At 33.0% G+C, this 15,419-nt stretch overlaps 1 protein-coding gene across 2 annotated transcripts in view; it reads left to right on the forward strand.

Annotated features, from left to right (window-relative positions):
- LOC107562677 (canalicular multispecific organic anion transporter 2-like) overlaps positions 1-15,419 on the forward strand; it is a 44,076-nt gene extending 28,657 nt beyond the window's left edge. The window contains exons 12-24 of one of the 2 annotated variants that reach the window (XM_016247364.1): positions 401-604; positions 836-982; positions 1,802-1,889; positions 1,993-2,059; positions 3,513-3,639; positions 3,706-3,882; positions 5,671-5,838; positions 6,377-6,560; positions 7,467-7,578; positions 7,979-8,132; positions 8,513-8,720; positions 9,657-9,967; positions 15,105-15,419. In XM_016247364.1, the coding sequence (XP_016102850.1) occupies positions 401-604; positions 836-982; positions 1,802-1,889; positions 1,993-2,059; positions 3,513-3,639; positions 3,706-3,882; positions 5,671-5,838; positions 6,377-6,560; positions 7,467-7,578; positions 7,979-8,132; positions 8,513-8,720; positions 9,657-9,967; positions 15,105-15,308 (2,151 nt within the window). In that variant the 3' untranslated portion in view covers positions 15,309-15,419. Of the gene's footprint in view, positions 1-400; positions 605-835; positions 983-1,801; positions 1,890-1,992; positions 2,060-3,512; positions 3,640-3,705; positions 3,883-5,670; positions 5,839-6,376; positions 6,561-7,466; positions 7,579-7,978; positions 8,133-8,512; positions 8,721-9,656; positions 9,968-12,776; positions 12,851-15,104 lie in introns of those variants that run through there. The other variant, XM_016247365.1, reaches the window with a different exon arrangement.

Here is a 15,419-nt window from a genome sequence, read left to right on the forward strand (position 1 = left end):
ATTAAATTAAAATGTTAAATTAAATTAAATTATATGTACATTTGTATGAGACCACCATATATAATATAGATTTTTTTTTCAAAGTGAGGTAAAATTATTTTCTAAATTATATTAAATGTAAGGCAACATTTCTCATTTTCATTTAGTTTAATTTGATGTACTTATCTATAACTGAAATGAAATAAAATATTAATAAAAAATATAAAAATTATATATTAAATTGAATATATGAAATAGTAATAAAATTATATATTAAATGAATAAAAATAAATTAAATTTTATATTTATATAAAAAAATCAGAAATGCCCAACAAAATGACCAAAACTTTAACTAAAACTAAAACTAAAATGCAAAGTAGAAAAATAAAAGCTAATGTGATAATGAATAAAAACTGCACAGGTGGAGCAGATGAAGTATAAGGACGAGCGCATCAAGCTGATGAACGAGATTCTGAACGGCATCAAGGTGCTGAAGCTGTACGCCTGGGAAACCTCCTTCAAGCAGAAGATCCTGCAGATCCGGCAGAAGGAGCTGCACGTTCTGCGTAAGGCATCGTATCTCAGCGCTCTCTCCACCATGGCCTGGACCAGCGCGCCCTTCCTGGTAACTTATCTCTTTCTCTGCGGTTTCGTGTGTCTGATGGAAATGCAGAATCTTATCTCTGATATGCCTAATGATGCGCTGGATCCCTATCTAGGCTTCGAGTTGCCGGCTCGTGTTTCAGAAGTGCATTAGCCGGCGTGATTAATAAGCTCAAAGTGCAGAAGAAACACGGCCCTTTGTTTGCGTTTGATCCGTTTGACTCTTGTAGGTTTGTATGATTGTCTTGTGCAGGTGGCTTTGACCACGTTTGCTGTGTTCGTGACTGTGGATGTGAACAATATCTTGGACGCAGAGAAGGCCTTCGTGTCTCTGTCTCTGTTCAACATCTTGAGGTTCCCGTTAAACATGCTTCCGCAGGTCATCAGCAGCATCGTACAAGTGAGCCTTCCTTAACATTACTGGAAGACAACTTTAGAGCAATGTCACGGAAGCTGGCGAGTATGGCAGAAAATCAGTATTAAAAAAAAAAATATATATATATATATATACTGGTAAATACTGGTAAAAAATGTATAGCTTGAATGCACTGTAAGCCGCTTTGGATAAAAGTGTCTGCTAAATGCATAAATTATTATTATATATACTGTATATACAGTGGGTACGGAAAGTATTCAGACCCCTCAGCTTTTCTGCCAGCATCTGTCATAATAATATATGTATGTATGTCATAAGTTGTCAAAAAGATAAATATAGTATTTTAAATAAAAAAAGAATATATATATATATATATATATACTGTATATATTAATTATTTTTACATTTTTTAATTTTTATTTATTTGTAATAATACATTATTTTCTGCTTTTCTGCCGGCATTTGTCATACAGAGCTAAAGTTGTGAAAAAAATATAGGTTATAAGATTATTAAGATATTAGGGCTTAAGATATTATAAGATATTAGGGTTGTCAAATCGATTAATCCCATCCAAAATAAATATGTAAATACACACACATACAGTATATATTTAAGACTTATATATATATATATATTTCTCTCTCTATGTATATATATAATGTTATTTAATATGTAATCACCTGTTGGCCTTGTCATCATTTGTCTCTAATAATGAATCAGTAGTGACGTACACAGAAAGCTGTGATGCAGGTTGAGTTCTGATCGTTTGCTTGTTTTGATAGTTTACTGTAATATTCACCTGTAATAACTGTCTGATAGTTTTGTGTGTGATCGTCCGTCAGGCCAGCGTGTCTCTGAAACGCATCCAGGGCTTCCTGAGTCACGATGAGCTCGATCCCGAGAGCGTGGACAGAAGAAACAACGCGTCAGGTAACAGCCCACACTCTTCTCATGCTGAGTCATTGTGAAAGCCCTGCTGTCTGCAGGTTTCCTCTCCTTCAGTTCAGCGGACTCACGCTTTCTCTCTCGTCAGAATACGCCGTGAGCGTCGTGAACGGGAAATTCTCATGGGCCAAACAAGACCAGGCCGCTCTCGACAAGTAAGACTGGTGTTCAGCAGATGCTCATTAGCATAATACACACCCACTATCTCCATATATGGGCTTTGTGCACAACATCCTTTACTTCATTTACAGTAAAGCCAAAAGTGTAATTAAAACAAAACACCCACTTTTATAAAAGACCTCGACTATATTTCAGCCGCAGTTTTGTGCAGAATTTATTCTAAAGCTATAAAGCACATTATTTCTATTGCACTGACATACAAAAGACTTATTTTAGGATCACTTCGCTATTCAATATCTGTATATTACAAGCATTTTATACTGACAGCGTTGATGTTTCTTAAGGATTTTCACATGCGAGTGGTTTCTAAATGTCATGCTTTAGAAAAAAGTGCGAACTTGTCAACCTATCAACATTTCTGTGAAAATCTTTGCATGCATTTTTTTGCATGAGTATGTGCATGTGCACAGTTAGTGAGGGACGCAGGGTTATGCATCAAATAAAGAACAGAGAAAAAATTATAATAATAACTTTATATAGCGCCTTTCAAAGTTGCTTTCTTAAAGCATTCACAACAGTCAGAACACAAGACATAAAATAAAGTAAAATATAAAATAAAAATAAAAAATTATGTAAAATATAAATAAAAAATACTCAAATAAATCAAATTAAATGTAAAATAAAGATAAGATAAAATTATATAAAATAAAACAAAACAAATAAAATAAAGATAAAATAATACAATAAAATGAAACAAAAAATCTAACAAAACAATAAAGTATAAAATAAAATAGGAATAAAATAAAACAAAAATATAACACAATAAATAAAATAACAATATTTAAAAATATATAATAAAATAGATGAAATAAAAAATTTATATTAATATAATATAATAAATAAAGTGATACAATAAAATAAAAAATTAAATATAAAATAATGTGAAATGTAAAATAAAATCTAACAAAAAAAAATAAAATAATAATAATTAAGAATATATAATAAAATAGATAAAATAAAAATAATATATATTAATATAACATAATGTAATAAATTGATACAATAAAATAAAAAAATGTAATATAAAATTATGTAAAATGCTAAATAAAATATAATAAAATAAAACATACTAAAATAAATAAATGTAAAATAAATATAAGACAAAAAAATTCTATAAAAATAAAACCTAATAAAAACAAATAAAATAAAATTATAAAATAAAACAAACAAATCTAACAAAACAAAAAATAAAGTGTAAAATAAAATGAAAAATATAACAAAATAAATGAAATATAAAATAAAAAATAATAAAAAATATATCATAAAATAGATAAAAAATTATATAATATAATATAGTTAATTCAAATCAATCAATAAATAGCAGAATGAATCCGGTAGTCAAGTAGCTGTGCTGAAGTAAGATGCTTTAAGGCCTGAAAGGTTTAGCGGTGGTTCAGTGCAGTGCTGACTGAGTCTGGTGTGTTGCAGCATTAATGTGATGGTGCCGCAGGGCTCTCTGCTGGCGGTCGTGGGTCACGTGGGTTGTGGGAAGACGTCGCTGGTGTGTGCTCTGCTGGGAGAGATGGAGAAGCTGGAGGGTCAGATCTCTATACAGGTGTGTAGTTCATCTGTGGGAGCTTCTTCAGGAGAAGGCCGTGTGTGACGCTCGTCTCCTCTGCAGGGATCCGTGGCTTACGTACCGCAGCAGGCCTGGATCCAGAACGCCACGCTCCGAGACAACATCTTGTTCGGCAGACCGTACGCCGAGCAGAAGTACCGCTGCGTGCTGGAGGCCTGCGCTCTGACCCCTGACCTGGAAGTGCTTCCCGGAGGAGACCAGACTGAGATCGGAGAGAAGGTGCTGTGCATGAGTTTACAACACGCTGTAAACATTTTATATATACTTTAATAATCATTTTAAAATCATATATATATAAGTTATATGTAACTTACTCTCTGAGCATAGTGCAAATTACAGGCTTAAAAATATTCATATAAATGCAATCATTTGCAATAAATTTAAGCATATCATGTAATTAAACCTTTTAAAAATTAAAATAGCTAGGTATCTGGTAGCTAGGGCTGTCAGACGAACACTTTCATTTAATACTGTTAATTATATAAAAATATATTTTTGTAATATTTTATAGCGTTTAGTGTTATTTAATTATCATTTTTAAATATTAACACGTTTATTCATGCCGTTTGAACTGTATATAAATTCTGTAATAAATGATTTTCTTACTATCCGAGTAATTCAAGTAATGCAATTATGCAACTTTTGAACACATTTTACACTGTTTTTGCAAATTAATTATAAATTATAAAAAAAAGGAATTAATTAATTAATTTAAAAAATTTTTTTATTATTATATTATATTATATTATAATTTACCTAATATTTTTTTTGATTTGATATTATTTAATAATAACCTAAACAATAAACATTTAATCAAGACCTTTGATCTGTATATAAATTCTATAATATATATATATATATATTATTTTCCCAGAGCAGTTCAATTAATGTAATTATCAAATACAAAGCATGTTTTTGGCCTTTGGGCATTTCTCAGCAAATGTTCATATAAATCTGATTATTTGCTAAATATTTAAAATAGCTAGGTATCTGGTAGCTAGGGCTGTCAGACGAACACTTTCATTTAATACTGTTAATTATATAAAAATATATTTTTGTAATATTTTATAGCGTTTAGTGTTATTTAATTATCATTTTTAAATATTAACACGTTTATTCATGCCGTTTGAACTGTATATAAATTCTGTAATAAATGATTTTCTTACTATCCGAGTAATTCAAGTAATGCAATTATGCAACTTTTGAACACATTTTACACTGTTTTTGCTAATTAATTATAAATTATAAAAAAAATGAATGAATTAATTAATTTAAAAAAAAATTTATTATTATATTATATTATATTATAATTTACCTAATATTTTTTTTATTTGATATTATTTAATAATAACCTAAACAATAAACATTTAATCAAGACCTTTGATCTGTATATAAATTCTATAATATATATATATATTATTTTCCCAGAGCAGTTCAATTAATGTAATTATCAAATACAAAGCATGTTTTTGGCCTTTGGGCATTTCTCAGCAAATGTTCATATAAATCTGATTATTTGCTAAATAATTTAATAAATTAGTAAGCACAACATTAACTTAATAAACATATTAAACATTAACTTAAGTTTAGTACAGTCTTTGTTTTAAGGGTTAGTATCAATGTGCAATTATACAAACATTTATTTTATAGAATTATTAATTCAATGCAATTACTGTGCGTCAGAATAAGCATGTTGTTTGAATTTTTACATAAATATTGTGTTACACTGAATGACAGTGTGACATTATTTCAACCAAACATTTACATTTTATTCTCCAAAAACTAATTTGAAACCTTAAAAGTAGACACTTTACTTACAGTTAATGTGCTTTCTATGGAGATAAAACCACTTTTGTAAATTTCTTTTGATGCGGACATCTTAACGTCTTTGATATAATATATATTTGACTATATATACTATATACTAATATCTAATATAGTCTTTATATAAATGCAGTTCTTTGCAAATAGTTGCATGAATGAATCAGCGTGTGGTTGTGTGTGCAGGGCATCAATCTGTCGGGCGGTCAGCGGCAGAGAGTGAGTCTGGCCAGAGCTCTGTACAGTGGAGCAGACGTCTATCTGCTGGACGACCCTCTGTCTGCCGTCGACGCTCACGTCGCCAAACACATCTTCGACAACGTCATCGGGCCTGAAGGAGCGCTGAAGGGCAAGGTATTTGCAGGACGTTTCAGAGCATGTGTCCTGGAACAGAAGAAGCCGCAGTTTCAATTTTACTGTCCTGCTTGTGCATCAGAAATGTGTCCCTGCAGCACAGAAGCAGTGTTAAGTCGCTGGGGGATATTTGTAGCAATAGCCAACAATACATTGTATGGGTCACAATTATACATTTCTCTTTTATGCCAAAAATCATTAGGATATTAAGTAGAGATCATGTTCCATGAAGATGTCCTACCGTAAATATATCAAAACTTAATGTTTGATTAGTAATATGCATTGCTAAGAACTTAATCTGAACAACTTTAAAGATGATTTTCTCAATATTTAGATTTTTTTGCACCCTCAGATTCCAGATTTTCAAATATTGTCCGATCCTAACAAACCATACATCAATGGAGAGCTCATTTATTCAGCTTTCAGATGATGTATACATCTCAATTTCCAAAAATGGACCCTTACGACTGGTTTTGTGCTCCAGGGTCAGAAATGTTGTAAAGCGTGAATGTAAAGCGATGTGGCGTGTCTCTCGCAGACCAGGATTCTGGTGACTCACGGCATCAGCTTCCTGCCGCAGGTGCACAACATCCTGGTGCTGGTGGAGGGGCGCGTGTCAGAGATGGGCTCCTATCAGGATCTGCTCAAACAGAATGGAGCTTTTGCAGAGTTCCTCAGAAACTACTCTCTCGAGGATATCATCGAAGACGATGACGTCACCGGTACATAGGAGAATTACTCATAAACTGAGGAGAAATGGAGCTGAAATATTTTTTTATATACTGTATATATATGTGTCCCTGCAGCACAAAAGCAGTGTTGAGTCGCTGGGGGATATTTGTAGCAATAGCCAACAATACATTGTATGGGTCACAATTATAGATAATTTATTCTGCTTTCATATTTATTTATTTACAATATATATTACAAACTATTTATTTTAAATATAATAATATAAAATTAAATGTATAAATGATGTATGATGCATATTATTATATATGTATAATTTATATAATTAGTACTTATACTTATAAAATATTTATTATTTAGATATTTAGATATTATTTTTATTTATTTAGTTAGTTGTAATATATATATATATATTAATATGTATCATTTATATATTTATTATAAAATATTTCTTATTCATATATTTAGATAGTATTTATTTGTTTATAATACTTATTAAATATTTATATATTTTTATTTATTTGTAATGCATATATATTAATCATATATTTAGATAATTTATAATATTTTATAAGTGCATACATTTATTTGTTTATAATACTTATTATCAAATATGAATACTTTATATATAATTCACATATAAAAAATTATTTAATATATTTAGATGTAATTTTTTGTATATTTATTTGTAATTATTTATTGCTTTCATTTTGATCTTACATGTGTTTTTATCACTTTGACTCCTCATGGTTTTTCAGATATTCATTCATTCATTCATATATTATAAAATAGGCATTAAATTAGTTATCTATTTGTAATAAATAATATTAAATGTTTATTATTCAGTTATTTAGATATAATCGTTCATTTTTATATATGTATTATTAAGTATTTCTATTTTATTTGTATTTATTGCTTTCATTGGGATGGTTTTTCAGATTTGTTGGTTGATGATGAGGAGGAGGAGTTTCCTGACGATGCTCTCAGTAATCACACAGATATGGTGGATAACGAGCCTGTAGTCAACGAGGCGCGCAGACACTTCATGAGGTAATCATGCATTTGTAATGCCTCTCGCTCTGCCAGTTGCTTTGGCTTTGTGACGTCTGCTTTTACCAAACGTGGCTCTCGGCAAACACTGCTTTTAATTTCATGCAATTTGCATGTTGTATTTCCAGTTAAAAACCACTTATTATCACATTCAGTGGAACAGAAAGAAGCCAGTTGGACACTAATGGCCAGCTATGTTATTCCTTGAATGATTGTAAATAAGCATCATCTTTAGATGCGTGCATGTTAGAGGATTAATAAAGCCTTCCATAATAGTATGTGGAAGTGACTGTTGCATTTAAGAGGTAGATGATGATCTTCAGGGGTTTATACATGTCCAAAATAATCATCTGAATATCTCTCATATGAGTGCATGAGTTTTGGGTTCTGTCTCTTGTAGGCAGATGAGCATCATGTCGAATGATCCGGAGAACCCGAAGAAAATGTCCCGGCGCCGGCGCTGCAGCGAGAGGAGACACCTGGAGTCTCCGAGCGAGAAGAAGGAGCTGAAGGTGGAGAAGCTCATCCAGGCTGAGACGACTGAGACGGGACGGGTTAGTGACTCCAGACCACCCTCTCCTGGAGGACTAGAACTCAACAGCCACACAAAACTGATTTCACAGCCAGATATATCATACAAATCCTGACAGACTGCAAAAAATTGCGAAAAGCAGTGTTTTGAAATGCATTTAGACTCGTCCTACATTGTGCAAATAGGGATGATAAATAATTAGCCAATGGCTGGTAATAAATATAATTGTTAGTTTAACATATTGCACATATTCTGAATGTCAATCACCTGACGTTCATGCTTTGTTTCACGCCTTATTATCAGATTTGCAGAAAGTGCTGTTGACGTTCAGTTTGGTGACCTACACCAGGCTAGTTATGCATCTAAACGAAGCGGTGTAATGTGAGTGTGTGTGTGTTGCAGGTGAAGCTGAAGGTGTATTGGGAGTATGCGAAGGCAGTCGGGCCGCTGCTGTCGCTCTTCATCTGTGTTCTGTACGGCTGTCAGAGCGCCACCTCCATCGGAGCCAACGTCTGGCTGAGTGAGTGGACGAACGACGCGCTGCTCAACCGCACGCAGGACAGAGTGCACATGAGGGTCGGGGTCTACGCCGCGCTGGGCATCTCACAAGGTACAGCCAGAGTCTCTGTTATACAGCCAGACACTGACTGAACACTTCATTCACATCACAACTGAGGCATAGTTCACCCAAACATGAAAACACAGCATGATGTCAATCCAAACACACACGCTGCCTCACTGGAATCAAAAGGAGAAATCATAACGATCAGTGTCGGGGGTAACGCATTACAAGTAACACGAGTTACGTAATCTGAGTACTTTTTCAAGTAACTAGTAAAGTAACGCATTACTTTTTAATTGGCAAGAGAATATCTGAGTTACTTTTTCAAGTTAGTAACGCAAGTTACTTTTGTTTCCAATTTATTGATTGACAGCTCTGGTGTCGCCATGGTGACAGAAATCAGATGTTACTGTAGTTCTAAAATAAATATGAATATGCATTAATTCATCTCACTCACAAAAAAAAACAAAAACACAGATTCAGTATTCCTCAAAATGAATAAAAATAATGCAACTCAGAATATGATGCAAACCTGCAATAATTAAATGTTGAACAACACAAATATGCTTTATGTATTTAATCCCATTCTATTAGCTTCTGAGCTTCGATGATCCAGTTCAAGCGTACTAATAAGCACACATTACTCTAGACGAACATCTGTGTCTTTGTTTATTGCTGAAGTGTGTTGAAATGTCTTCTTCTGCGTTCTACTGTACTTTCCCTTCAGCCTGAGGCACATTCATTTCACTTTTGGTGTGAAAAGGCTTTTATATTTGCCAAAAATATAACTTTTTTATTTTAAAAACAAACAAGCAAGCCCTGTCCAGATTTAACAAGTAACGCAACGCATTAGGTTCCATAAAAAGTAGCTAAGTAACATAATTAGTTACTTTTTTATGGAGTAACGGAACATAGTAATGCATTACTTGTAACAGTAAGTTTCCCCAGCACTGCTAGTGACGCTGTGCCCTCTCTCTAACACAGGCGTCCTGGTTATGTTTTCCTCCTTTACTCTGGCTCTGGGGAAAATCCAGGCCGCACGCAAGCTGCATCAGACCCTGCTGGACAACAAATTTCACACGCCCCAGTCTTTCTTTGACACCACTCCTATAGGCCGGATCATCAACCGCTTCTCCAAGGACATCTACGTGATCGACGAGGTCCTGCCATCCACCGTCCTCATGTTCCTGGGCACCTTCTTTGCCTCTCTGTCCACCATGATCGTCATCATTTTCAGTACTCCTATATTCGCGCTGGTCATTGGCCCTCTGGCCTTGATTTACTTCTTTGTGCAGGTATTTTCCCCTTTTGTTGCAGCTCTACACGATTCTGGATGAAAGCGGATAACGTTTGCATTGCAGATCCCTTTCGAGGAGTGTTAGAGCGTGTGCACGCTTCATCAGAGTCTAACCCTGTGATTTCCTCCTGTGTACTGTATGTCTGACTGTACGGCTTTGCTCAGACCGGCGGGAACATCTGATATTCATGCACTTAGTCAAATATAGCATTGGTTTTTTTACTTGTTTCAGACTGAATGGTTGCTTCAGATTTCTAGCATTTATTTTGTCAGTTTAGAAATATATATATATATATATATAAATATAAAATCACACGAGAGCGCATTTTTGCTCTACAGCTGTCATTTTTGCTCATACGCTGCATAAATATTATTTTCTTATTTTTTTAAACATCTCTGCTTTTAATTAAAGTAGACAATGATTTTATTTTATTACGGACTTGTTTAATAAGATCCTTCAGGAAAAATGTTATCGTATGTAAATTTGAGACATATATATAAAAAAATTTTTTTTACATTTTAATATATCAAAATTAAGTGAGTTTAAGCTTAAATCAAGAAAAATTATCTGTCAATGGGGTAACAAAAGAAACTAGTTTTACTTTGAATTAAGATTATTTTTCTGACCCCATATTATTATTATTATTATTAAATAATTTAATTTTTGTAAGAATGTATTATTATTATTATTATTATTATTATATAAATGTACTATGTTTCTGCAATAATTTATTATTATTCTATAATTCACTACATTTTGGCAGTAATTTTATTATTATTATTATTATAATTCGTTTTATGTAATTCACTACATTTCTGCAATTATTATTTATTATTATTTTTTTTACATTTTAATATATCAAAATTAAGTGAGTTTAAGCTTAAATCAAGAAAAATTATCTGTCAATGGGGTAACAAAAGAAACTAGTTTTACTTTGAATTAAGATTATTTTTCTGACCCCATATTATTATTATTATTATTAAATAATTTAATTTTTGTAAGAATGTATTATTATTATTATTATTATTATTATATAAATGTACTATGTTTCTGCAATAATTTATTATTATTCTATAATTCACTACATTTTGGCAGTAATTTTATTATTATTATTATTATAATTCGTTTTATGTAATTCACTACATTTCTGCAATTATTATTTATTATTATTATTATTATTATTATATATATTTTGCTATAATTTATTATCTGTCAGTGGGGTGAACAAAATGTTTTCACTTTGAATTAAGTTTATTTTTCTGACCCCATTGGCCATAAATTTTGTAGATTTTTCTTTTACATTTTTTCATGTTTTCACGTTTAAGCTTAAATTTAATTCATTTTGATTCATTTTGATACAACAAGACTTAAAGTCCTAACTTTTGAAATGTAAATGTATCTTGATTTAAGTATTTTCAGATATTTATGCTTGAAAGCGACAGAAATACTGATCATTTTGCAGTGTTTGTAGTAAACATCAGTGGTTTTAGATTAGTATCTGCGTGACAGTGTGTGAACACACAGATCTGATGTTATCATACGCAACGCAGACACTCGGTCCTAAAGATCAGATTTTGACAGAGCCTGAGCAAAGCCGTGTCTGTCTCGTATCTCGTGCGAGAGCTTGCTTCCTGTTCCTCCTCAACGGCTGCTGCCACTTCCTGCTTTGAATTGGACACATACACACACACACACACACACACGCACACACACACATTTTCATGTTTTATGGGAACTCTCCATAGATCTGGAGAGATCTTCATAGATTCTGCTGCACAAATGGTATTTTCTATCCCCTTATCCTAACCCTACCCCTCACACAAAACATACTCACACTCACACACTCTCACACACACACACATACACTCGCACACACACACACTCGCACACAGACACTCTCACACACACACAGACACTCTCTCACACACACACACACACACACACACACCTCTGCTGATCAGCAAACACACACACTTCTCCACTCATTTAATTATGACGTACTGAATGATGCATGTATGTTTTCTGTATGGGTGAGAGCAACGCTTTAGTAGAGTTATTAATCTAGTGATTACATACAGTTCTTGGTTTCTTATCTTAGCTATTATCACAAATTAGATCTTTCTACTCAGTATTTTTGTCTAGTGAATATCTAAACATTCTTAATTCAAGATTCATTTATTTGAGAAGCAAAATGACGTTGTGGTTTTCATAGTTTAAAACAAGTAAAAAAAAAAATCTGCCTAGAATTAATTTTTATATATAGATAGATATTTATTATTTATCTATTTATTATTGTTATTATTTTTTTTGCAGAGTAATATCTCAATTATTACTGTTTTCTCAAAAAAAAAATCAATCCATCCCAAATTCTTCCCAGATGAAACTACACTGCTGTTCAGAAGTTTGGGTTCAGCAAGGTTTTTTAATGTTTCTGAAAGAAGTCTCTTCTGCTCAGCAAGGCTGCATTTATTTGAAACAGAAATCTGCTGTAACAATATAAATGTCACTTTTGATCAATTGAATGCATCCTTATTAAATAAAAAACAATTCTTACCAACCCCAAGCTTTTGAACACCTAAGCTACAAAATATAATTTCATCTTTTTTTTAATGTAAAATGTGAATGTTATATTCTTTTCAATGCTGAATTTCTCAGAAGTGCAGCAGAAGCACTCCTGCTCTCTGACTTGCAGCCGAGTCTGTCTCTCTCCCAGATGAGGACGTGCAGTACAGTAGTGCTTGTCTGAAGCAGCGGTGAGCGAGAGAGCATATATAGGAGACTAACCCGTGTGCTGCCCCTTCAACAGGTGCGCTGATTCTGGCCAACTGTTTACTGTGTCGTGTGTACAGCATGCTGAAGGCGGCCCACGCCACGCACCTCCACATGCTCCACGCCGTTCTGAGGGCCCCGCAGGCCTTTTTCGAGGCCACCCCCTCGGGGCGAATCTTGAACCGCTTCAGCAAAGACGTGGACACGATAGACTCTGTCATTCCCGAGAATATTGATATCTGGATGCACACTTTCTGGTACACAGTAAATGTGCTGATCGTATGCTCTGCCCTCACCCCTGTGTTCCTCATAGTCATAGCGCCGTTAACGCTGCTCTATTGGTGGGTCCAGGTAAATAGAAATAAGTCTGATAACTCATTAATACAGCATGTTAACGTGTGTTGTTGTTGTTGTGTTCTAGCTGCATTATCACTGTCCTGGTGTTGTAGTTGGACTCTGTGTGGTTTGGTTCGTCTCTCTGATCGATTAGTCCTGGCTGTTCTTTACCGAAACACCTTCTTGAGTTTCTGACAGCGTACAGTAACAGAGCTTACTGTATAACACAAATCCTTGTGCTTTAGATTGAATTATTATTGTAAATTATATTAACAGTGTAGTCATTTGAGTGAAAGGTGTTCTTTTATTATTATTAGTGTATAATTTATTAAGATTTATTAAGATTTATTTATTAAGATAATAATTATTATTATTAGGATAGAAATTAATTAATTACACCAAAAATGTTGTTATTATTATATAAATAACTATGCTATTGCAATAAATAATTATTATTAATATTAACAACAACTATAATAGTAATAATACATTTTAGCGGTAATTTATTAAATTATGTAATACTGATACTACCACTAATATTAATTGTTTATTACTGTATCATTTACTAAACTATGATTATTAATTGTATTATTATTGTAAAATGTATTAAATTATATAATGCTGCTGCTACTAATGACTATTATTATATCATTTAATAAAATATTGCAATAAATTATTATTATTTTTAATATTATGATTAATATAATCAATGCTTATCAATTAATATTATTGCTACTATTAATATTATTATTATATAATTGAATAAATTATGGCAATAATGTATAATAATAATAATTATTATTATTATTATTAAAAATGTATATGAATTTCTTAGTATTTTGGCATATAGTAAACAGTATATTTTCTGTAGCGACAGCAGCACTTCATATTCGTAACGTCATATTCCATATTATCACTCATAATATGAGAACGATCACTTACTTTTGAAAAGTATTGAAGGTGGGTGAAGAACAGCCGTTTACTGTAGAGTTAGCTTTGCAGGAGTAGAATTGAATTCATTTGTCTTCTACTGAACATGGTTGTTTTGCTGTGCTGCATCTCATCATTTCGTCAGTCCAGTCTCCATTCACATTCATACTGTACGCTCCTCTAACACTAACAGTGTAGCTGTCAGTACTAATGCTAGAGCACATACTGTAACAGACTTGTAAAGAACTGGGGATGTGAGGCATAGTAAGAGTCCACGAGTAAGAGGTGGATTGATGGTGTGTCCCGCTGTTAAAGAAATAGTTCAGCCAGATATTAAAATGTGCTCACTCTCAATCCATCCCAGATCAGGATGAGTTTGTTTCTTCATCAGGTTTGGAGAAATGTAGCATTGCATCAGTGTCTCAGCAATGGATGCTCTGCAGTGAATGGGTGCCGTCAGAATGAGAGCTGATAAAAACATCACATGTTCAACATTGATAATAATCAGAAATGTTTCTAATAATCAGCATATTATAGTGATTTCTGAAGATCATGTGACACTGAATATTTCAGAATTTTTACTGTATTTTTAATCAAATAAATGCAGCCTTGTTGAGCAGAAGAGACGTATTTCAGAAAAATAAAAAAATCTTACTGCCCCCAAACTGTATTGTGCATAAGACAAAAGAGGAGTTAACTTTAAATATTTTTTCATTGTAGGACAGATCAAAAATTATTGGCCACCATAAAATAACTTGCATTCTTCTTTTAGACATTTTCTCTTATTGCAAATCATTTAATTATGGATTTAGTTAGTAATAAACTGAGCAAACATTCCTATAGAGTTCAGACAAACCTGTAATATTAGGTCATCGTGCTTGATTGAAATAAAGCATAATTTTAAAGCTTTAATTGAAAAGAAAGAGACTTTTTAGAACAAGATTTATAACTTTTTTCTGCCAGTCGAATGATGAGAAAGTGTTTTCTGAATCCTCACTCATTTGTATGTGTATGAATATTGAATGTGCATGTATGCTGCTGTTGTTCTCTGTTCTTGTAATAGCAGATTGTTTATTTCTCTCCCTGGTTTCTTCTGTAGAGATTTTATGTAGCCACGTCTCGGCAGCTTAAGAGACTGGAGTCTGTCAGTAGGTCTCCTATATATTCTCATTTTTCGGAGACCATCACAGGCACTAGCGTGATCCGCGCCTACGGCCGAAACACTGCCTTTGTTCTCTTGAGCGATATGAAAGTGGACGAGAACCAAAAGAGTTACTACCCTGGTATTGTTTCCAACAGGTAGGTTTGGTCTCGCTCTCGTTTGGATGCATGCAGCTCCTCACGCATGTTTTCAGTCTTTACTGTGTGCTTTTATGGGGTAATGTCCTCCTGAAATTCAGATTCGAGCACCGCT

This window comes from Sinocyclocheilus grahami, unplaced genomic scaffold (assembly GCF_001515645.1).
Source record: "Sinocyclocheilus grahami isolate Dianchi unplaced genomic scaffold, SAMN03320097.WGS_v1.1 scaffold832.1, whole genome shotgun sequence".
Lineage (NCBI taxonomy): Eukaryota > Metazoa > Chordata > Actinopteri > Cypriniformes > Cyprinidae > Sinocyclocheilus > Sinocyclocheilus grahami.